This window comes from Scyliorhinus torazame, chromosome 25 (genome assembly GCF_047496885.1).
Source record: "Scyliorhinus torazame isolate Kashiwa2021f chromosome 25, sScyTor2.1, whole genome shotgun sequence".
Taxonomy (NCBI): Eukaryota; Metazoa; Chordata; class Chondrichthyes; order Carcharhiniformes; family Scyliorhinidae; genus Scyliorhinus; species Scyliorhinus torazame.
Window position 1 is genome coordinate 2,942,915 of NC_092731.1, and position 24,503 is coordinate 2,967,417.

A 24,503-nucleotide genomic window follows, 5' to 3' on the forward strand; every position below is an offset into this window, starting at 1 on the left:
AGCAGAGAGAGGAGAGAGAGCAGAGAGAGCAGAGAGAGGAGAGAGAGGAGAGAGAAGAGAGAGAAGAGAGGGAGAGAGGAGAGAAGAGAGAGAGGAGAGAGAGAAAGAGAGAGAGGAGAGAGAGAAAGAGAGAGAGGAGAGAGAGAGAGGGGAGAGAGAGAAAGAGAGAGAGGAGAGAGAGAAAGAGAGAGACAGCTAACATCAGAACTACATCAAGTTGTAAACAGCCTTCCGAGAGAAGCAGTCACTGTTTCCCCTTGGTTGAATCGGAAGATTATTCCCCAGACATGGCCACCTTAACCTGGTTGTGATCATTATTTGCTGGATTTGTTCAAAATGTTACTTAAAATTGGATGTTGTTTGTTAAAGGGATCTCAGAATTCAGATAAACGTAGGTGGTTGGGGACCAAGGGATAGCTTCACATACAATCATGTGCGTACAGTCATGAGTATAAGTGTCACAGCGGATCATAGTCCTTCTTGTCGTGTCTGTGTTTATCTTTCTTCTAAGTTAATAAATACTCTTTATCAATTGTTCACACAGCGACTGGACTGTTCCTCCCCGAGTTGTACATCCTTCCCCACATTATACCAGAACAAACACATACACCACTGCGAACCTGTGGTCCACTCTACCCTTCTGGGTTTTGGGATATCCTCACATTTTATATCAGTGTGGTTTATAACTTTCCGTAGAGTTACCACACATCAAGTAGCATGAGGGGGGTCTTTGCAAAGCGGTCATGAGGTGCCTGCTAGCAGCCCTGAAATGTCACATTTGCTCAGCAAGGAATGCTACTGATATTGCGAATGAGCTACACTGCTGGGGTAGCAGAACAACCTTACTCTGTATCTAACCCCGTGCGGTACCTGCTTCTCCCTCTGTGCACCTGAGAGGTATGTGGCGACTAGGTACTAAATGATTACTCCCTGTGCCACGTGCCAGTGAGGCTAGAAATAGGAAGATAGAGCAGACAAACACGTGGCTAAACAGCTGGTGTAGGAGGGAGGGTTTCCGTTATCTGGACCACTGGGAGATCTTCCGGGGCAGGTGTGACCTGTATAAGATGGACGGGTTGCATCTAAACCAGAGAGGCATAAATATCCTGGCCGCGAGGTTTGCTAGTGTCACACGGGAGGGTTTAAACTAGTATGGCAGGGGGGTGGGCACGGGAGCAATAGGTCAGAAGGTGAGAGCATTGAGGGAGAACTAGGGAATAGGGACAGTGTGGCTCTGAGGCAGAGCAGACAGGGAGAAGTTGCTGAACACAGCGGGTCTGGTGGCCTGAAGTGCATATGTTTTAATGCAAGGAGCATTACGGGTAAGGCAGATGAACTTAGAGCTTGGATTACTACTTGGAACTATGATGTTGTTGCCATTACAGAGACCTGGTTGAGGGAAGGGCAGGATTGGCAGCTAAACGTTCCAGGATTTAGATGTTTCAGGCGGGATAGAGGGGGATGTAAAAGGGGAGGCGGAGTTGCGCTACTTGTTCGGGAGAATATCACAGCTATACTGCGAGAGGACACCTCAGAGGGCAGTGGGGCTATATGGGTAGAGATCAGGAATAAGAAGGGTGCAGTCACAATGTTGGGGGTATACTACAGGCCTCCCAACAGCCAGCGGGAGATAGAGGAGCAGATAGGTAGACAGATTTTGGAAAAGAGTAAAAACAACAGGGTTGTGGTGATGGGAGACTTCAACTTCCCCAATATTGACTGGGACTCACTTAGTGCCAGGGGCTTAGACGGGGCGGAGTTTGTAAGGAGCATCCAGGAGGGCTTCTTAAAACAATATGTAAACAGTCCAACTAGGGAAGGGGCAGTACTGGACCTGGTATTGGGGAATGAGCCCGGCCAGGTGGTAGATGTTTCAGTAGGGGAGCATTTTGGTAACAGTGACCACAATTCAGTAAGTTTTAAAGTACTGGTGGACAAGGATAAGAGTGGTCCGAGGATGAATGTGCTAAATTGGGGGAAGGCTAATTATAACAATATTAGGCGAGAACTGAATAACATAGATTGGGGGCGGATGTTTGAGGGCAAATCAACATCTGACATTTGGGAGGCTTTCAAGTGTCAGTTGAAAGGAATACAGGACAGGCATGTTCCTGTGAGGAAGAAAGATAAATACGGCAATTTTCGGGAACCTTGGATGACGAGTGATATTGTAGGCCTCGTCAAAAAGAAAAAGGAGGCATTTGTCAGGGCTAAAAGGCTGGGAACAGACGAAGCCTGTGTGGCATATAAGGAAAGTAGGAAGGAACTTAAGCAAGGAGTCAGGAGGGCTAGAAGGGGTCATGAAAAGTCATTGGCAAATAGGGTTAAGGAAAATCCCAAGGCTTTTTACACGTACATAAAAAGCAAGAGGGTAGCCAGGGAAAGGGTTGGCCCACTGAAGGATAGGCAAGGGAATCTATGTGCGGAGCCAGAGGAAATGGGCGAGGTACTAAATGAATACTTTGCATCAGTATTCACCAAAGAGAAGGAATTGGTAGATGTTGAGTCTGGAGAAGGGGGTGTAGATAGCCTGGGTCACATTGTGATCCAAAAAGACGAGGTGTTGGGTGTCTTAAAAAATATTAAGGTAGATAAGTCCCCAGGGCCTGATGGGATCTACCCCAGAATACTGAAGGAGGCTGGAGAGGAAATTGCTGTGGCCTTGACAGAAATCTTTGGATCCTCGCTGTCTTCAGGGGATGTCCCGGAGGACTGGAGAATAGCCAATGTTGTTCCTCTGTTTAAGAAGGGTAGCAAGGATAATCCCGGGAACTACAGGCCGCTGAGCCTTACTTCAGTGGTAGGGAAATTACTGGAGAGAATTCTTCGAGACAGGATCTACTCCCATTTGGAAGCAAATGGACGTATTAGTGAGAGGCAGCACGGTTTTGTGAAGGGGAGGTCGTGTCTCACTAACTTGATAGAGTTTTTCGAGGAGGTCACTAAGATGATTGATGCAGGTAGGGCAGTAGATGTTGTCGATATGGACTTCAGTAAGGCCTTTGACAAGGTCCCTCATGGTAGACTAGTACAAAAGGTGAAGTCACACGGGATCAGGGGTGAACTGGCAAGGTGGATACAGAACTGGCTAGGCCATAGAAGGCAGAGGGTAGCAATGGAGGGATGCTTTTCTAATTGGAGGGCTGTGACCAGTGGTGTTCCACAGGGATCAGTGTTGGGACCTTTGCTCTTTGTAGTATATATAAATGATTTGGAGGAAAATGTAACTGGTCTGATTAGTAAGTTTGCAGACGACACAAAGGTTGGTGGAATTGCGGATAGCGATGAGGACTGTCTGAGGATACAGCAGGATTTAGATTGTCTGGAGACTTGGGCGGAGAGATGGCAGATGGAGTTTAATCCGGACAAATGTGAGGTAATGCATTTTGGAAGGTCTAATGCAGTTAGGGAATATACAGTGAATGGTAGAACCCTCAAGAGTATTGAAAGTCAAAGAGATCTAGGAGTACAGGTCCACAGGTCATTGAAAGGGGCAACACAGGTGGAGAAGGTAGTCAAGAAGGCATACGGCATGCTTTCCTTCATTGGCCGGGGCATTGAGTATAAGAATTGGCAAGTCATGTTGCAGCTGTATAGAACCTTAGTTAGGCCACACTTGGAGTATAGTGTTCAATTCTGGTCGCCACACTACCAGAAGGATGTGGAGGCTTCAGAGAGGGTGCAGAAGAGATTTACCAGAATGTTGCCTGGTATGGAGGGCATAAGCTATGAGGAGCGATTGAATAAACTCGGTTTGTTCTCACTGGAACGAAGGAGGTTGAGGGGCGACCTGATAGAGGTATACAAAATTATGAGGGGCATAGACAGAGTGGATAGTCAGAGGCTTTTCCCCAGGGTAGAGGGGTCAATTACTAGGGGGCATAGGTTTAAGGTGAGAGGGGCAAGGTTTAGAGTAGATGTACGAGGCAAGTTTTTTACGCAGAGGGTAGTGGGTGCCTGGAACTCGCTACCGGAGGAGGTAGTGGAAGCAGGGACGATAGGGACATTTAAGGGGCATCTTGACAAATATATGAATAGGATGGGAATAGAAGGATACGGACCCAGGAAGTGTAGAAGATTGTAGTTTAGTCGGGCAGTATGGTCGGCACGGGCTTGGAGGGCCGAAGGGCCTGTTCCTGTGCTGTACATTTCTTTGTTCTTTGTTCTTTGTTAACAGTGACTTCATTGCCGTGTTAATGTAAGTCTATTTGTGACAATAGAGATTATTATATTCTACTTTGGGGAGGGACTGTTCACTGAAACATGAAAATAGATCATTATCTAACCCCGTGTTGTACCTGTCCTGGGAGTGTTTGATGGGGGCAGTGTAGAGGGAGCTTTACTCTGTATCTAACCCCGTGCTGTACCTGTCCTGGGAGTGTTTGATGGGGGCAGTGTAGAGGGAGCTTTACTCTGTATCTAACCCCGTGCTGTACCTGTCCTGGGAGTGTTTGATGGGGACAGTGTCGAGGGAGCTTTACTCTGTATCTAACCCCGTGCTGTGCCTGTCCTGGGAGTGTTTGATGGGGACAGTGTCGAGGGAGCTTTACTCTGTATCTAACCCCGGGCGAAATTCTCCCCCAACGGCGGGATGTCCGCCGACTGGCAACAAAATCGGCACCAATCAGACGGGCATCGCGCCGGCCCAAAGGTGCGGAATGCTCCACATCTTTGGGGGCCGAGCCCCAACATTGAGGGGCTAGGCCGACGCCGGAGGGATTCCCGCCCCGCCAGCTGGCGGAAATGGCGTTTGCTGCCCCGCCAGCTGGCGCGGAAATGCGGCGCATGCGCGGGAGCGTCAGCGGCCGCCGACAGTTTCCCGCGCATGCGCAGTGGGGAGAGTCTCTTCCGCCTCCGCCATGGTGGAGGCCGTGGCGGAGGCGGAAGGGAAAGAGTGCCCCCACGGCACAGGCCCGCCCGCGGATCGGTGGGCCCCGATCGCGGGCCAGGCCACCGTGGGGGCACCCCCCGGGGTCAGATCACCCCGCGCCCCCCCCCAGGACCCCGGAGCCCGCCCACGCCGCCTGGTCCCCCCGGTAAATACCAGCTTTGATCTACGCCGGCGGGACAGGCAATTTCTGGGCGGGACTTCGGCCCATCCGGGCCGGAGAATCCAGCGGGAGGTCCCGCCAACCGGCGCGGCCCGATTCCCGCCCCCGCCCAATCTCCGGTACCGGAGACTTCGGCGGGGGCGGGGGCGGGATTCACGGCAGCCAACGGCCATTCTCCGACCCGGCGGGGGGTCGGAGAATGACGCCCCCAGTGCTGTACCTGTCCGGGAGTGTTTGATGGGGACAGTGTAGAGGGAGCTTTACTCTGTATCTAACCCCATTCTGTACCTGTCCTGGGAGTGTTTGATGGGGGCTGTGTAGAGGGAGCTTTACTCTGTATCTAACCCCATGCTGTAGCTGTCCTGGGAGTGTTTGATGGGGACAGTGTAGAGGGAGCTTTACTCTGTATCTAACCCCATGCTGTACCTGTCCTGGGAGTGTTTGATGGGGACAGTGTAGAGGGAGCTTTACTCTGTATCTAACCCCATGCTGTAGCTGTCCTGGGAGTGTTTGATGGGGACAATGTACTGGGAGCTTTACTCTGTATCTAACCCCGTGCTGTACCTGTCCTGGGAGTGTTTGATGGGGACAATGTACTGCGAGCTTTACTCTGTATCTAACCCCGTGCTGTACCTGTCCTGGGAGAGTTTGCTGGAAACAGTGTAGAGTTAGCTTTACTCTGTATCTAACCCCGTGCTGTACCTGTCCTGGGAGTGTTTGATGGGAACAGTGTTGAGGGAGCTTTACTCTGTATCTAACCCCGTGCTGTACCTGTCCTGGGAGTGTTTGATGGGGACAGTGTAGAGGGAGCTTTACTCTGTATCTAACCTCGTGCTGTACCTGTCCTGCAAGTTTTTGATGGGGTCAGTGTAGAGGGAGCTTGACTCTGTATCTAACCCCGTGCTGTACCTGTCCTGGGAGTGTTTGATGGGGACAGTGTAGAGGGAGCTTTACTCTGCATCTAACCCCGTGCTGTACCTGTCCTGGAAGTTTTGATGGGGACAGAGTAGAGGGAGCTTTACTCTTTATCCAACCTGTGCATTCTAAAAATATTTTTCAAGAACTCCATCTGTAATTTACACGGTAACTTTAGCACAGTAAATTGTCAGAAAGTTTCAGATACAAAAGTTGACCGAGCGTCTTATGTCGATGTTTAGACCGGCAGCCCAAGCTTTGTCAGGAAGATAGGAATGGAAGCAAAGGAAGAGGTGGGGATGTGGAGATGTGGAGAGGAGTTGATGATCGGCGGGACGGAGAGCATTGGTGGGATATTTTTTCAAGAGCTGGTTTCAGGCTGGGGTGTTTCGAGAAGGGGTACACAGATGTGTCTTTGTGGGGGTGGGTGTTAGTCAGGGCTGGGTAAAGGGAGGAGGTCGATTTGGACTGGAGAGAGAAGTTCCAGAGTCTCAGATTGCCCTCCTCCTGTTGCTAAGTTTCTACCGCCACCCACAGGGCAAGCGTAGCTGGTACATTAGCAGATTGGGAATGGCGGTAAGTCAATCCATCCACAATTCCCCAGGACAACCATGGGGTTGATGTCAGGGTGAGACACTGCTGGGGATTATAGGGTGAGCCACATTTCAGATCAGGATGACTGGGGGATAATGGAGGAGTCCGCAGATCAAATACAGGGTGTGATATATTGAGACTGTTGCACTACAACCAATTAGTATTCAGGGAGGAAATCTGCCCTCCTTACCTGGTCTGGCCCACATGTGACTCCAGGTCCACAGAAAGGTGGTTGGCTCTTAACTGCCACACAGGTTGGGAAGGTAGTCGAGGAGGCATACGGCATGCTTGCCTTCATTGGTTGGGGCATTGAGTATAAAAATTGACAAGTTATGTCGCAGCTGTACAAAAGCTTAGTTAGGCCACATTTGAAAGATTGCGTACAATTCTGGTTGCCACACGAGCAGAAGGAAATGGAGGCTTTGGAGAGGGTCCAGAGGAGGTTTACCAGGATGTTGCCTGGTCTGGAGAGTATTAGCTATGAGGGGGTTAGATAAACGCAGGATTGTGTTCACTGGAACAACAGATGTGGAGGGATGACCTGATAGAAGTCTACAAAATTCTGAGGAATATGGACAGAGTGGATCGTCAGGTTTTTCCCAGGGTGCAAAAACCAATTACTCGGGGGCATAGGTTTAAGGTGCATTGGGGAAAGTTTAAAGGAGATGTGCTAGGGAAGGTTTTTTACACAGAGGGTAGTGGGTGCCTGGAACTCGCTGCCGGAGGAGGTGGTGGAAACAGGGACGATAGTGACGTTTAAGGGGCATCTTGACAATGGCACAAGTCAGGAGTGTAATGGAATACTCTCCACTTGCCTGGATGAGGGCAGCTCCAACAACACTCAAGAAGCTCAACACCACCCAGGACACAGCAGCCCCGCTTGATTGGCTCCCTTAAACATTCACTCCCTCCACCACCGACGCACAGTAGCAGTCGTGTGTACCATCTACAAGATGCACTGCAGCGACTCACCAAGGTTCCTTCGACAACACCTTCCAAACCCACAACCTCCACCACCCAGAAGGCGAAAGGCAGCCGGTGCATGGGAACATTACTGCCTGGAACTTCCTGAAAGTCACTCACCATCCGGTCTTGGAAACATATCACTGACCCCGTGGTAAAACCTGAAGCGTCGTCCCTAACAGCAGGGTGGGTGTACCTACATCGCACGGACTGAAGAGGTTCCAGTGGCTGCTCAGCGCCACCTTCTCAAGGATGGGCAATAAACGCTGGCCTTGCTGGGAATGCCGACATTCCAGGAACAAATAAGAAAAACTACAAATCGGCTTCAATCCTCACTTGTTTTTAGACATGGAACTAAGTAACAAGACCCCTTTAAGATAAAAGGAATTGCAATTTCTCCATTAAACTCACTTGAAGGTTCAGCTGATTCAAGGCAGACCCTCTCTGAAGTTTGTCTTTTCCTGTTGGACATCTTGTTGGGCTGTAAAATGTACCAGGTGTTGCTATTCAAGCACCATCAATCATATTTGCAGCCTGCAAGAGCCCCCCCCCCCCCGGTCTGCCTTGTGCTGGGACACGGAAGCTCCCCCCCCCTCGCCCCCCTCCCCCTCACCCCCCCCCCCCCCCCCGACTTGCCTTTTGCTGGGTCACGGGAGCTCCCCCCCCCCCTCCCCTCCCCGACCTGCCTTGTGCTGGGACACGGGAGCTCCCCCCCTCACCCTCACCCCCCCGACCTGCCTTGTGCTGGGACACGGGAGCTCCCCCCCCCCTCACCCTCACCCCCCGACCTGCCTTGTGCTGGGACACGGGAACCCCGTCCCCCTCTCCCCCCTCCCCTCACCCTCACCCCCCGACCTGCCTTGTGCTGGGACACGGGAACCCCGTCCCCCTCTCCCCCCTCCCCTCACCCTCACCCCCCCGACCTGCCTTGTGCTGGGACACGGGAGTCCAGCTCAGATGCAGCATTAAAAAGTAAATTTGGGTGACAACATCTGCTAAAATCCCAATTTTTGCTGCATTTCTGTTTCTGATAGAAATGTAACTGTAGCTGGGATTTAGGGAACAGCTTGCGTTTCTTTTTAAGCTCCATCAAGTTGGGAACTACACTTAGCTCAGATATCCCACTCACACTAGAGGGGAATTGGTTCAAGATTCTTTCAAGGTCAAAAAGGGGGTTGTTTTTTTCCCGGGCAGGGATGGGGGACCTTCCCAAGATGGCATGTTTGGTGGAATAGGTGAATGAACCTTCTCCCAGGTGCCGACCCTGTGATCAGGGCTCCTGTTTGCAAGATCGCGGTCGTAATGTCAGCTGGAAACAGATGTTGGAAGATCACAGGAAGATGGCGAGCAGCTCGCCTATTGGAAGGAAAAGTTAAAACAATCTTCTGGCCAGCTGGCCCTCTGCGGAGACTCGGTCTCTGGGTCAGACACAAGGGTAGATGTGGGATGCAGATGTTGGTCACTGTGACCCTCCTGAAAATGAAAGCCAGTGATCTGGAGGTCTCTCAGATACTCCAAACACACAGCTCTCTGTGGGGACTGGGATGATGTCTGCGGGCAGCAATACGCAGAGTTTCAACAGAAAAAGCAGTGTTAGTTACACGGATAGTTTTCAGACTTTCTGAAGCAAGAACCATGTTGGAAAATGGAAAGAGAACAGTTTAGCCGTGGGTTACATGACCAACAAAAGCCACATTTAATTCCCATTTTTCCTTAAGGTGCCTACTATTGGGGTACAGACACCTCACCCCAGACAGGGTGCAGACACCTCACCCAAACAGGGTGCAGACCCAGACAGGGTGCAGACACTCACCCAGACAGGGTGCAGACACCTCACCCAGACAGGGTGCAGACACCTCACCCCAGACAGGGTGCAGACACCTCACCCAAACAGGGTGCAGACCCAGACAGGGTGCAGACACTCACCCAGACAGGGTGCAGACACCTCACCCAGACAGGGTCCAGACACCTCACCCAGACAGGGTGCAGACATTCACTCAGACAGGGTGCAGACCCAGACCCAGATAGGGTCCAGACACCTCACCCAGACAGGGTGCAGACACCTCACCCAGACAGGGTGCAGACCCAGACAGGGTGCAGACCCAGACAGGGTGCAGACACCTCACCCAGCTGGTCACACATTGAAAGTCAGTCTAGATTATCAGAAACGCAGCAACATTTCATCCCCACAATATCCAGCAGCATTTACCGCAGGGCTTCCTGGATGTGATCAAGGGTGGAAGTCCTGCCTCGTGTTGCAAGTGGTTAGTTGGACTGTCCTTGAGCAACACCCTCTAACTTTTCACAGAAAGAAGATTAAAACTGGTGATGAAAAAGGCCATTGATAAGCTCCAGCATGGTGGACACATAATTAAGGTCAGAACAAGTGGCATCAGATGACAAGTAGTAGAATGGCCAGCAAGCTGACTACAGGAGTTAAAGTTTGTCATTCAGATTAGCAAATGGTGAGAAGTAAAATTCCACAAGGGCCGCTTCTGGGGCCAGTATTGTTCACAATTTACTTCATTTGGACCAGGGAATCAGATCATCCCAAACTCTGCAGGTGGCACCAACTGAGAGGTTGTTGATAATACAAGAGGATTGCAGCAAAATGCAGCCAAATACTAAGAAAGTTGCAAAATACGCAAGTAATTAGCAGATGAACTTTAATATAGTGAGTGTGAGGTGGCGTAATTTGCTGGGAAGAATGACAGGCAGATAGTCCTTGGGAAATAAGCATTTAAATAATACAGAGGAAGAGAGGTTTAGGTACTCGAATTAATAAAAATAGAGAATGCAGATTAATAAGTCAGAAAAAAGAAAACCAGACACTGGGTTCATTTCTAGAGGAGCAGAATTGAAAATCAGAGAATTTCTGTTAAATCTACTTTGAACCTTTGTTCAATCACAGCAGTGTGCGCAGTCTGGCCTCCGTTTTAGAATCATAAAAATCACTACAGTGCAGATGGAGGTGATTTGGGCTATTGAGTCAGCAGCAACACTCGAAGGAGCACCCTACCCAGGGTCAGACCCCCCTATCCCCGTAACTCAGAAACCCCACCTAACCTTTTAACGCAAAGGGGCAATTTATCATGGCCAATCCATCTAACCTGCACATCTTTGGACTGTGGGAGGAAACCGGAGCACCCGGAGGAAACCCACGCAGACACGGGGAGGACGTGCAGACTCCGTACAGACAGTGACCCGAGGCCGGAATCGAACCCGGGTCCCTGGCGCTGTGAGGCAGTAGTGCACTGTGCCACCGTGACGCCCATTATTTTAAAAGAATATAAAGACACTGAAGAAAGATTTACTAGAATAGTACCAGAACGGAGAGATTATAATCAGCAGGCTTCGCCACTTCCTGTTAGGAGGAGACTGAGGGGTGACCTGATTGAGGTTTTTCAGATTCTGGAAGGGTTTGATTGATGGGTGACAGAGAACAGTGCGAGGAACCATCGTTATAAAATAGTCATTAACAAATCCAATCGGGAATTCAGAAGAAACCTCTTCAACCAGAGAGTGGGGGGTATGTGGAACTCGCTCCCACAGGGATTGGTTGAGGTGAACAGTATTGATTTATGGAGAAGCTGAGTGAACACGAGGGAGAAAGGAATAGAAGGAAATGGTGATGGGGTGAGAGGCGGCTCGTGTGGAGCATCAGGGCCAGCACAGAGCAGATGGGCTGAATGGTCGGTTTCTGTGCTGTAACCACTGTGTCATTCTATGCAGGGTACTGGGTGCAGGACCTGCCCATTGACCCAGCAGATGTGGATGTCCCTTCGATCCCCAATGCTTTAATATGAAACATTTCAAAAAGGGACTTACGCTTCGTGCATTGTCTGGTCTGGGGTCTGAATATCCATCCTTTGCAACAGCCACTGCCACAGGCATTTAAACTGCAAGAAAATACAAACAACAGGTCACTAACCTACAGACTTGGACAGAAACAGGGCAGGGTGGAGTGAAGGGACAGTGAAGGATTGGGTAGAAGGAATGGAGTTGAATTGCTCGACAGAAAAGGACAAGGTCCAGCATGGCTATGATACACTTTCACAATCAGACTGCCTCTGACATCATTCACATATAAACAACAGTCACATGTAATGGATTATTATCAGTTACTGTGGTCAACTACAACCAACAGGATCAGGAAGACAGAATATCAAATGGAAGGAAATGTCTCTCCCATCTCAGATATGACTGGAAATGAAACAGGGGGTGTCAGACTCAGTGTTTCGGGGTTTGTTCATGAAGGACTAAATTAGAGTCGGACAAGAAGAGTATCTAACCAGAATCGTAGAATTTACAGTGCAAAAGGAGGCCATTCAGCCCATCGAGTCTGCACCGGCTCTTGGAAAGAGCATCCTACTTAAGCCCACGCCTCCACTCCATCCCCGTAACCCAGTAACTCCACCCAACCTTTTTATTTGGACACTAAGGGCAATTTATCATGGCCAATCCACCTAACCCGCACATCTTTGGACTGTGGGAGGAAACCGGAGCACCCGGAGGAAACCCACGCACACACGGGGAGGATGTGCAGACTCCGCACAGACAGTGACCCAAGCCAGAATCGAACCTGGGACCCTGGAGCTGTGAGGCAGCAGTGCTAACCATTGTGCCACCAGAACGGGGAAGTGGAGACAGGGAGGGGTGGGGATCTCTATACAGTGGAATAGGCAACTTCTTTGATTTCTTGTTCACGATCTCATTTGATTTCCCAAAGCTGGTCCTTAAAAACTGGAAACGAATCACATTGGAACCAAATCTCAGAAAGCAGAACGAGATGCAGCTGTTCAACCATCGCGTCTCGTTTCATTCTGCTGGAGGTGGAGGTGCCCTTTACTCAGTGAATGGAAACCTTACTACACACACACACACACACACACACACACACAGACGCACACGCACACACACGCACACACACACGCACACACACACGCACACACACACGCACACACACACGCACACACACACAGACACACACACAAACACACACACAAACACACAGACACACACACACACGCACGCACAGACACACGCACAGACACACGCACACACACAGACACACACACAGACACACACACAGACACACACACAGACACACACACACACACACAGACACACACAGACACACGCACACAGACAGACACACGCACAGACACACGCACAGACACACGCACAGACACACGCACAGACACAGACACACACAGACACACGCACAGACACAGACACACACAGACACACACACACAGACACACGCACACAGACACACGCACACAGACACACACACACACAGACACACACACACAGACTCACAGACACACGCACACAGACACACAGACAGACACAGACAGACACACACAGACACACAGACACACGCACACAGACACATACACACACAGACACACACAGACAGACGCACACAGACAGACGCACACAGACACACGCACACAGAAACACGCACACAGAAACACGCACACAGAAACACGCACACAGAAACACGCACACAGAAACACGCACACAGACACACGCACACAAACACACAGACGCACACAAACACACAGACGCACACACACAGACACCCGCACACAGACACCCGCACACAGACACCCGCACACAGACACCCGCACACAGACACCCGCACACAGACACCCGCACACAGACACCCGCACACAGACACCCGCACACAGACACCCGCACACAGACACACGCACACAGACACACGCACACAGACACACGCACACACACATAGACACACAGACGCACACAGACACCCGCACACAGACAGACACACACACAGACACACAGCCGCACACAGACACACACACACACACACACACACACGTGCACACACAGACACACGTGCACACACACAGACACATGTGCACACACACAGACACATGTGCACACACACAGACACATGTGCACACACAGACACCCGCACACAGACACACACACAGATACACGCACACACACAGACACACACACACAGACACACGTGCACACACAGACACACGCACGGATACAGACACATGCACACACACAGACACACGCACACACACAGACACACGCACGGATACAGACACACAGACGCACACAGACACACGCACACAGACACACAGCCGCACACAGACACACACACACAGACACACACACAGACACAGGCACCCGCACACAGACAGACACACACACAGACACACACACAGACACACACACAGACACACACACAGACACACACACAGACACACGCACACAGACACACGCACACAGACACACGCACACAGACACACGCACACACACATAGACACACAGACGCACACAGACACCCGCACACAGACAGACACACACACAGACACACAGCCGCACACAGACACACACACACACACACACACACACACGTGCACACACAGACACACGTGCACACACACAGACACATGTGCACACACACAGACACACGTGCACACACAGACACCCGCACACAGACACACACACAGATACACGCACACACACAGACACACACACACAGACACACGTGCACACACAGACACACGCACGGATACAGACACATGCACACACACAGACACACGCACACACACAGACACACGCACGGATACAGACACACAGACGCACACAGACACACGCACACAGACACACAGCCGCACACAGACACACACACACAGACACACACACAGACACAGGCACCCGCACACAGACAGACACACACACAGACACACACACAGACACACACACAGACACACACACAGGCACAGGCACACGTGCACACACACGGATACAGACACATGCACACACACAGACACACACACACAGACACACGCACACACACAGACACACGCACACACACAGACACCCGCACACAGACACACACGCACACAGACACCCGCACACAGACACACACACACACAGACACACGCACGGATACAGACACATGCACACACACAGACACACAGACGCACACAGACACACACACAGCTGCACACAGACTCCCGCACACAGACACACACACAGACACACACACACAGACACACACAAACACACAGACGCACACAGACACACGTGCACACACAGACACCCGCACACAGACACCCGCACACCCAGACACACACACACACAGACACACACACACACAGACACACACAGACACACACACACAGACACCCGCACACAGACATACGCACACACACAGACACACACACAGACACATGCACGGATACAGACACATGCACACACACAGACACACGCACACACACAGACACACGCACGGATACAGACACATGCACACACACAGACACACGCACACACACAGACACATGGGCACTCACCCATAGACACAGAATACAGTGGCTCAGTGGAGGATACCAAAAGGAAGTCTCCCCATGTTGGATATGACTGGAAGTGAAGCAATGGGTCTCAGAAGCAGCATTTTGGGGGTTTGTTTGCAAAGGATTAAACTGGAGTTGGACAGAAGGGCACAATAATCAGACACAAGGTACAGTAACCCTTTTAAATTGACCCAAACAACACAACAGCTGAGGAGGTTTGGCTTTCCTGGAATCTCAATTCCCTGCTTTTCCTGTGCCCTGGCCCTGCGATACAGCCGAGTGTGAAACTCATACTTTTGTTATTATAACTGAGGCGGCTCCAGAGAACATAAAAAGAGTACAAACACCTTTTGATGCAGAATTTTTCAGGCTCCTTTCAGACCAAGATCTACCTTTCAACAGCAGGCACCTGAGAGATCACAAGGACACTTTGAAAATCCCAGGCGCCACACTCAAGAATTTGGTTCAAAATCTTCAAACAACCCAAATTGCTGGATTCAGATGCAGCTCCCTGGAATTCTCCCTTTCTGCACAGTGCTTCTGCTGTTTAAAGGGTTCTAATCAGAGTTACCTCAGCTGTAATGAGATTAAACTGACATATCAGTGTTGTTAAACAGCTCACTTTAACGACGTGGCCACTGAGCTAACCAGCCCCATCGGAGATTATAGAAGCAAAATAAACACAATCGCGATCCACTTTCCCTCACATTTCTTTGCTTCGCAGATCTGTTCTTGTCCATTGCCCTTTGATGGGACTTTTTAACCTCCTGTTGCTCAATAAACATTAATTCCAGAAAGGCTTTGGCCCAACTCCCTCACCCTGAACACAGTAACGATGGAGGGAATACATTTTGGACAAATGATGTGGAGATGCCGGCGTTGGACTGGGGTGAGCACAGTACTAAGTCTTACAACACCAGGTTAAAGTCCAACAGGTTTGTTTCGATGTCACTAGCTTTCGGAGCGCTGCTCCTTCCTCAGGTGAATGAAAACCTGAATGAAAACCAGTTTTCATTCACCTGAGGAAGGAGCAGTGCTGCGAAAGCTAGTGATTTCAAACAAACCTGTTGGACTTTAACCTGGTGTTGAAAGACTTCTTACTATTTTGGACAAAGTTACAGCTTTCCTCTCTATTTTATAAGCAGTGTTGATATTTCACTGATGGTAAATCTCCAACAGTCTGATACCTGGTAAACTTTGCTCAATTACAGGATGTTAAAAGGGGTAGGGGGGGGGGGGGGGGCAGCTGGATGGTTCTGAACAGTTCCAACCGAGTGCTTACATTGTAAAAATTCAGATCGGTAGAATGCAGCCCTACTTGTGAAATATTCCAAAAGTCTCCTTCAGACTGATTCAAACGGCACATCTTCCAATTCAAAGATCCCATCATAACTCACACATCTTAAACAGTTGACAAAAGCAAGGGAATCATACTAAATCTTGACAGATCACTGATTAGGCGTCAGCTCGGGTCCAATTCTGGGCTTTAGGAAGGATGTCACGACCTTGGAGAAGATGCGGAGGAGGTTTACTAGAATGGGGACCAGGGATGAGGGATTTTGGTTAATGGGGAGAGACTGGAGAAGATGGGATTGTTCCCCTTAGAACGGGAAGGCACATGGGAGACTAAATGGAGGTGTTTAAAACTGCAAAGAATTTTCAGAGAAACTGTTTCCAGTGCGAGGAGGGTTGGTCACCAGAGCAAGTCAGTGATCAGAAAAAGAACGACAGGCATTAACATAATCTTTTTACAGAGCGAATTGTTATTTGGAATGTACTGTTTGAAAGGGTGATAGTGGAGGCAGATTCAATAACATTCAAAAGGGAATTTGATAAACGCCTGATTGTGGAGACTTCAGATAAATGGGGCGAGTTGGGTAGAACTTTCAAAGTGAAACTCCTTTGCTCCAGTTTTCTCCAAACAAGAATGTGAAGAAACAACCAAAAAAACTTGCTTGGCTCCTGATCTCTCTGTCGCCCATCCCACCCACCTCGACCCACCCCCCTCCCATCGCTCCCCGTCCCCCACCCACCTCGCCCCACCCCCCACCCATCTCTCCCCATCCCCCACCCACTTCGCCCCATCCCCCACCCACCTCGCCCCATCCCCCACCCACCTCGCCCCATCCCCCACCCACCTCGCCCCATCCCCCACCCACCTCGCCCCATCCCCCACCCACCTCGCCCCATCCCCCTCCCATCACTCCCCGTCCCCCACCCATCTCTCTATCCCCCACCCCCCACCCATCTCTCCCCATCCCCCACCCACCTTTCCCCATCCCCCACCCACCTCTCTCCATCCCCCACCCACCTATCCCCACCCCCCACCCATCTCTCCCCATCCCCCACCCATCGCTCCCCATCCCCCACCCATCTCACCCCACCCCACACCCATCTCGCCCCATCCCCCACCCATCTCGCCCCATCCCCCACCCATCTCTCCCCATCCCCCACCCATCACTCCCCATCCCCCACCCATCTCGCCCCGTCCCCCACCCATCTCGCCCCGTCCCCCACCCATCGCTCCCCGTCCCCCACCCATCTCGCCCCATCCCCCACCCATCTCGCCCCATCCCCCACCCATCTCTCCCCATCCCCCACCCATCTCTCCCCATCCCCCACCCATCTCGCCCCATCCCCCACACATCTCGCCCCATCCCCCACCCATCTCTCTGTCGCCCATCCCACCAACCTCGCCCCATCCCCCACCCATCTCGCCCCATCCCCCACCCATCTCTCTGTCGCCCATCCCACCCACCTCGCCCCATCCCCCACCCATCTCGCCCCATCCCCCACCCATCTCTCTGTCGCCCATCCCACCCACCTCGCCCCATCCCCCACCCATCTCTCCCCGTCCCCCACCCATTGCTTCCCGTCCCCCACCCATCTCTCCCCATCCCCCACCCATCGCTCCCCGTCCCCCACCCATCTATCCCCGTCCCCCACCCATCTATCCCCATCCCCCACCCATCTCTCCCCATCCCCCACCCATCTCTCCCCATCCCCCACCCATCTCGCCCCATCCCCCACCCATCGCTCCCCGTCCCCACCCATCTCGCCCCATCCATCGCTCCCCGTCCCCCACCCATCTCACTCCACCCCCCACCCATCTCGCCCCATCCCCCACCCATCGCTCCCCATCCCCCACCCATCTCGCCCCATCCCCCACCCATCTCGCCCCATCCCCCACCCATTGCTTCCCGTCCCCCATCCATCGCTCCCCGTCCCCCACCCATCGCTCCCCGTCCCCCACCCATCTCTCCCCATCCCCCACCCATCGCTTCCCGTCCCCCACCCATCTCTCCCCATCCCCCACCCATCTCGCCCCACCCCCCACCCATCTCCCCCCATCCCCCAACCATCTCTCCCCATCCCCCACCCATCTCTCCCCATCCCCCACCCACCTCGCCCCATCCCCCACCCATCTCTCCCCATCCCCCACCCACCTCGCCCCATCCCCCACCCATTTCGCCCCATCCCCCACCCATCTCTCCCCAACCCCCACCCATCTCGCCCCATCCCCCACCCATCTCGCCCCATCCCCACCCATCTCTCCATCCCCCACCCGTCTCGCCCCATCCCCCACCCATCTCGCCCCATCCCCCACCCATCTCGCCCCATCCCCCACCCATCTCGCCCCATCCCCCACACATCTCTCCATCCCCCACACATCTCTCCATCCCCCACACATCTCTCCATCCCCCACACATCTCTCCCCATTCCCCACCCATCTTTCCCCATCCCTCACCCATCTCGCCCCACCCCCGACCCATCTCTCCCCACCCCCCACACATCTCGCCCCACCCCCCACCCATCTCGCCCCACCCCCCACCCATCTCTCCCCATCCCCCACCCATCTCTCCCCATCCCCCACCCATCTCTCCCCATCCCCCACCCATCTCTCCCCATCCCCCACCCATCTCTCCCCATCCCCTACCCATCTCGCCCCACCCCCCCACCCATCTCGACCCACCCATCCCTCCCCATCCCCCACCCATCTCTCCCCATCCCCCACCCATCTCTCCCCATCCCCCACCCATCTCGCCCCATCCCCCACCCATCTCGCCCCATACCCCACCCATTTCGCCCCATCCCCCACCCATCTCTCCCCATCCCCCACCCATTTCGCCCCATCCCCCACCCATCTCTCCCCAACCCCCACCCATTTCGCCCCATCCCCCACCCATCTCTCTCCACCCCCCACCCATCTCGCCCCATCCCCCACCCATCTCGCCCCATCCCCCACCCATCTCTCCATCCCCCACACATCTCTCCATCCCCCACACATCTCTCCCCATTCCCCACCCATCTTTCCCCATCCCTCACCCATCTCGCCCCACCCCCCACCCATCTCTCCCCACCCCCCACACATCTCGCCCCATCCCCCACCCATCTCTCCCCATCCCCCACCCATCCCCCACCCATCTCGCCCCACCCCCCACCCATCTCGCCCCACCCCCCACCCATCTCTCCCCATCCCCCACCCATCTCGCCCCACCCCCCACCCATCTCTCCCCATCCCCCACCCACCTCGCCCCACCCCCCACCCATCTCGTCCCACCCCCCACCCATCTCTCCCCATCCCCCACCCATCTCGTCCCACCCCCCACCCATCTCTCCCCATCCCCCAACCATCTCTCCCCATCCCCCACCCATCTCTCCCCACCCCCCACCCATCTCGCCCCACCCCCCACCCATCTCTCCCCATCCCCCACCCATCTCGCCCCACCTCCCACCCATCTCGCAACACCCCCCACCCATCTCTCCCCATCCCCCACCCATCTCACCCCACCCATCTCGCCCCATGCCCCACCCATCTCTCCCCATCCCCCACCCATCTCCCCATCCCCCACCCATCTCTCCCCATCCCCCACCCATCTCTCCCCATCCCCCACCCATCTCTCCCCATCCCCCACCCATCTCTCTGTCGCCCATCCCACCCATCTCTCCCCAACCCCCGCCCATCTCGCCCCATCCCCCACCCATCGCGCTCCACCCCCCACCCACCTCTCCCCATCCCCCACCCACCTCTCCCCGTCCCCCACCCATCTCTCCCCGTCCCCCACCCATCTCTCCCCGTCCCCCACCCATCTCTCCCCGTCCCCCACCCATCTCTCCCCGTCCCCCACCCATCTCTCCCCGTCCCCCACCCATCTCTCCCCGTCCCCCACCCATCTCTCCCCGTCCCCCACCCATCTCTCCCCGTCCCCCACCCATCTCTCCCCGTCCCCCACCCATCTCGCCCCGTCCCCCATCCATCTCGCCCTGTCCCCCACCCATCTCTTCATCCCTCTTCCCCCCTCTTCACTCCGCACCTTTTTCCCCATCCCTCCAACCCTATATCCCAGCATTCCTCTCACATTTACTCCTCCCATTTTTCATTCGCATCTCGGAGGTCATTGGGGTTCATTCTTGCTTCTCATTTAGAAAGTTGAGCTCAAATCCCTCTCTAGCACGTGACCACGCAGGTCAAAGTTGACGTTCCAATGGAATACTGAAGGAGCACTGTGCTGTCACAGAGTACGGGTGGCACAGTGTTTAGCACTGTTGCCTCACAGCGCCAGGGACCCGGGTTCAATTCCGGCCTCGGGTGACTGTCCGTGTGGAGTTTACACTTTCTCTCCGGGTGCTCCGGTTTCCTCCCACAGTCCAAAGATGTGCAGGTTAGGTGGATTGGCCAGGATAAATTGCCCTTAGTGTCCAAAAAGGTTAGGCGGGGTTACTGGGTTACGGGGATAGGGTGGCAGGAGAGGGTTTGGGGGCTCTTTTGCAGGGTCGGTGCAGACTAGATGGGCTGAATGGCCTCCTCCTGCTCAGTAGGGATTCTATGTCTTCTTTTAGATGAGTCCTTAATCTCTGGCCCTACGGGGAGTGTAAAAGATCCCCTGAGACTATCTGAAGGGAGCAAGGGAGAGTGATCCCATTCGGGGATGCTGCGCACTTCCCTCAGAACAGCAGTGGTTACATTTCAGAAATACATCACTGGCTGTGAAATGTGTTGGGGCGCCCTCGGCTGGTGAAAGGTGCTACAGAAATGCAGTCTTCTCTCCCTCAATGAAGTCCCTTTTCAGCCTTAAGACCCAAACTAAACCCTGAATCCTGGAAGCAACACCTCCCCACCCCGGGTAAAACCGACCCCACATCCCGGGTCGGGGCACCCCGGGTAAAACCGACCCCACATCCCGGGTCGGGGCCACCCCGGGTAAAACTGACCCCACATCCCGGGCCGGGGCCACCCCGGGTAAAACCGACCCCACGTCCCGGGTCGGGGCCACCCCAGGTAAAACCGACCCCACGTCCCGGGTTGGGGCCAGGGCACCCCGGGTAAAACCGACCCCACGTCCCGGGTTGGGGCCAGGGCACCCCGGGTAAAACCGACCCCACATCCCGGGTCAGGGCACCCCGGGTAAAACCGACCCCACGTCCCGGGTCAGGGCACCCCGGGTAAAACCGACCCCACATCCCGGGTCAGGGCACCCCGGGTAAAACCGACCCCACATCCCGGGTCAGGGCACCCCGGGTAAAACCGACCCCACGTCCCGGGTCAGGGCACCCCGGGTAAAACCGACCCCACATCCCGGGTTGGGGCCAGGCCACCCCGGGTAAAACCGACCCCACATCCCGGGCCGGGGCACCCCGGGTAAAACCAACCCCACATCCCGGGTCAGGGTAAAACTGACCCCACATCCCGGGCCGGGGCACCCCGGGTAAAACCAACCCCACATCCCGGGTCAGGGTAAAACTGACCCCACATCCCGGGACGGGGCACCCTGGGTAAAACCGACCCCACGTCCCGGGACGGGGCCACCCCGGGTAAAACTGACCCCACATCCCGGGACGGGGCACCCTGGGTAAAACCGACCCCACGTCCCGGGTCGGGGCCAGGCCACCCCGGGTAAAACTGACCCCACGTCCCGGGACGGGGCACCCTGGGTAAAACCGACCCCACGTCCCGGGTCGGGACCACCCTGGGTAAAACCGACCCCACGTCCCGGGTCAGGGCACCCCGGCTAAAACCGACCCCACGTCCCGGGACGGGGCACCCTGGGTAAAACCGACCCCACGTCCCGGGTCGGGGCCAGGCCACCCCGGCTAAAACCGACCCCACATCCCGGGTCGGGGCACCCCGGCTAAAACCGACCCCACGTCCCGGGTCGGGGCACCCCGGCTAAAACCGACCCCACGTCCCGGGTCAGGGCACCCCGGGTAAAACCGACCCCACGTCCCGGGTCGGGGCACCCCGGCTAAAACCGACCCCACGTCCCGGGTCGGGGCACCCCGGCTAAAACCGACCCCACGTCCCGGGTCAGGGCACCCCGGGTAAAACCGACCCCACGTCCCGGGTCGGGGCACCCCGGCTAAAACCGACCCCACGTCCCGGGTCGGGGCACCCCGGCTAAAACCGACCCCACGTCCCGGGTCAGGGCACCCCGGGTAAAACCGACCCCACGTCCCGGGTCGGGACCACCCCAGGTAAAACCGACCCCACGTCCCGGGTTGGGGCACCCCGGCTAAAACCGACCCCACGTCCCGGGCCAGGGCACCCCGGGTAAAACCGACCCCACGTCCCGGGTCAGGGCACCCCGGGTAAAACCGACCCCACGTCCCGGGTCGGGGCACCCCGGGTAAAACCGACCCCACGTCCCGGGTCGGGGCACCCCGGGTAAACCCAACCCCACGTCCCGAGCTGGGCCACCCCGGCTAAAACCGACCCCACGTCCCGGGTCGGGGCCACATGGTTGAATCTTCTCACCTGCTTCAAAGTGAACTCGCTTTGCAATGTCACGGAATCCACCTTTACCCAGATACAGTTCTGCCAATTGAATTATTCATTAAGCAGTGGGCTGTTACTGTTGGTTGGGGGGCACAGTTCAGAATGGAAGAAGGAGTATTCTGGGTACAAACCCTACATTAAAAACCGGGTGCCTCTCGGATGACACAGTGATGCAGTGGTTAGCACTGCAGCCTCACGGTGCCGAGGACCCGGGTTCGATCCCGGTTCTGGGTCACTGTCCGTGTGGAGTTTGCACATTCTCCCCGTGTCTTTGTGCGTCTCACCCCCACAACCCAAAGATGTGCAGGGTAGGTGGATTGGCCACTCTTTTGAGATCCACCAACAAAACAGAAGAAAAGAAAACAAACTGAGGGACAGAGCAGAACAGGGCCTCTCCGGTCAGGGGCACTGCCCAAACTTAACAAAGATCAACGGAAACTTTAAAAACATCAAATAAGAGTGAAGTTAAAGGGGTCAATAAAGCCCCCCAACCCCTGCGGTGTCACCGGGCACGGAAGGCCTCGATGGTGCACGTGGACACCTCGTGCGCCATTACCAGGGACACCCGGCCGCGAGGGGCAGTCTGGCCGGACGACAGCTTCAGTTGCCCGCTGCCTGGACCTTTGAACGGCGCGCTTCGCCAGGCCCAGGAGCGGGTCACAAGGAGGGAGGTGGAGTGGCCACGCTAAATTGCCCCTTAATTGGAAAGAAAATAATTGGGTACTTTAAATTAAAAAAAACCTGGGAGCACCTGGCAGTCAAACAGCAGCTTCCAGAATTCAAGAGGAACACACGCACCCTGAAATAGTGCTGAAGCTTAAAGTGAACATTTATAAAGCTCCGCTTGGTAATGATTGTTGGGAGATCTAACTTTCAACTACATCAGAAATTGCACAGAAATTAAATTAAAAACAGAAATTACACAATTCAGAAGTAAACTAGTTAAAATAAATCACAATTAAAACATTATTAAAAGCATTTTACATTGTATCACATTGTAAAACGTTGCTGCATTTTCACTGACAAATTTAAAACAGGTTGAAAGGAATGTTTTAAATTGCAGCGAAGAGGTGAGAAAGGCAGAGAGAGAGTGTGAGAGTGCCCAGTTACCTGGCTCCCCGCAGTCCCGCTCTCCCCGGAGACAGGCGCCGATCCTGGGGGGGTCTGACCTCCCCCTGCCCGGCCAGCACAGGCAGCAGCAGGCACAAGCTCAGCGCCCCGAAACCCCGGCATTGCCCCATGAAGGGAGAAGGCAAGCCCGGCTCCGCCAGCCACTCAGCCAGGCAGCCAGCCTCCTGTCCTTCAACACCTTCCCTCTCTCTCTGCCTGTCTCTCTCTCTCACTCTTTCTTTCTTTTTCTCTCTCTATGTCTCTCGCTGTATCTCTCTCTCTGACTCTTTCTCTCTCTCTCTGTCTCTTTCTCTCTGTCTCTCTCTATCTCTGTCTCTCTGTCTCTTTCTCTGTATCTCTCTCGCTGTCTATTTCTCTGTCTCTCTCTCTGTCTGTCTCTGTCTCTGTCTCTCTGTCTCTTTCTCTCTCTCTCTGTCTCTCTCTCTCTGTCTATTTCTCTGTCTCTTTCTCTCTCTCTCTCTGCCTCTTTGACTTTTTTTGTGAATGAGCCTCCTGTAACTTTTTGTCTTCAGTTCGACCCAATCAGCTGGGCCCTGGCACAGACAGCGGTCCAATCAGAGGCCAGGGAAAGCGGCTGGGCGGAGCATCAGGAAGAGCGAGAAAGTGACAGGATAGAGAGACAGAGAGAAAGTGACAGGATGGAGTGATAGTGACAGGATGGAGACAGAGAGAAAGTGACAGGATGGAGAGAGAGAAAGTGATAAGATGGAGAGAGAGAGAATGTGAAAG

General features: G+C 54.1%; 1 protein-coding gene across 1 annotated transcript in view; it reads right to left on the reverse strand.

Annotated features, from left to right (window-relative positions):
- The window catches only part of ltbp4 (latent transforming growth factor beta binding protein 4), a 504,953-nt gene extending 480,746 nt beyond the window's left edge, over positions 1 to 24,207 (reverse strand). Inside the window, exons 1-2 of the mRNA XM_072489893.1 lie at positions 23,754 to 24,207; positions 11,352 to 11,422 (exon numbers count right to left, since the gene is read on the reverse strand). Coding sequence (XP_072345994.1) covers positions 11,352 to 11,422; positions 23,754 to 23,884 — 202 coding nt within the window. The 5' untranslated portion in view covers positions 23,885 to 24,207. The remainder of the gene's footprint in view (positions 1 to 11,351; positions 11,423 to 23,753) is intronic.
- Between the last annotated feature and the right edge of the window lie 296 nt (positions 24,208 to 24,503).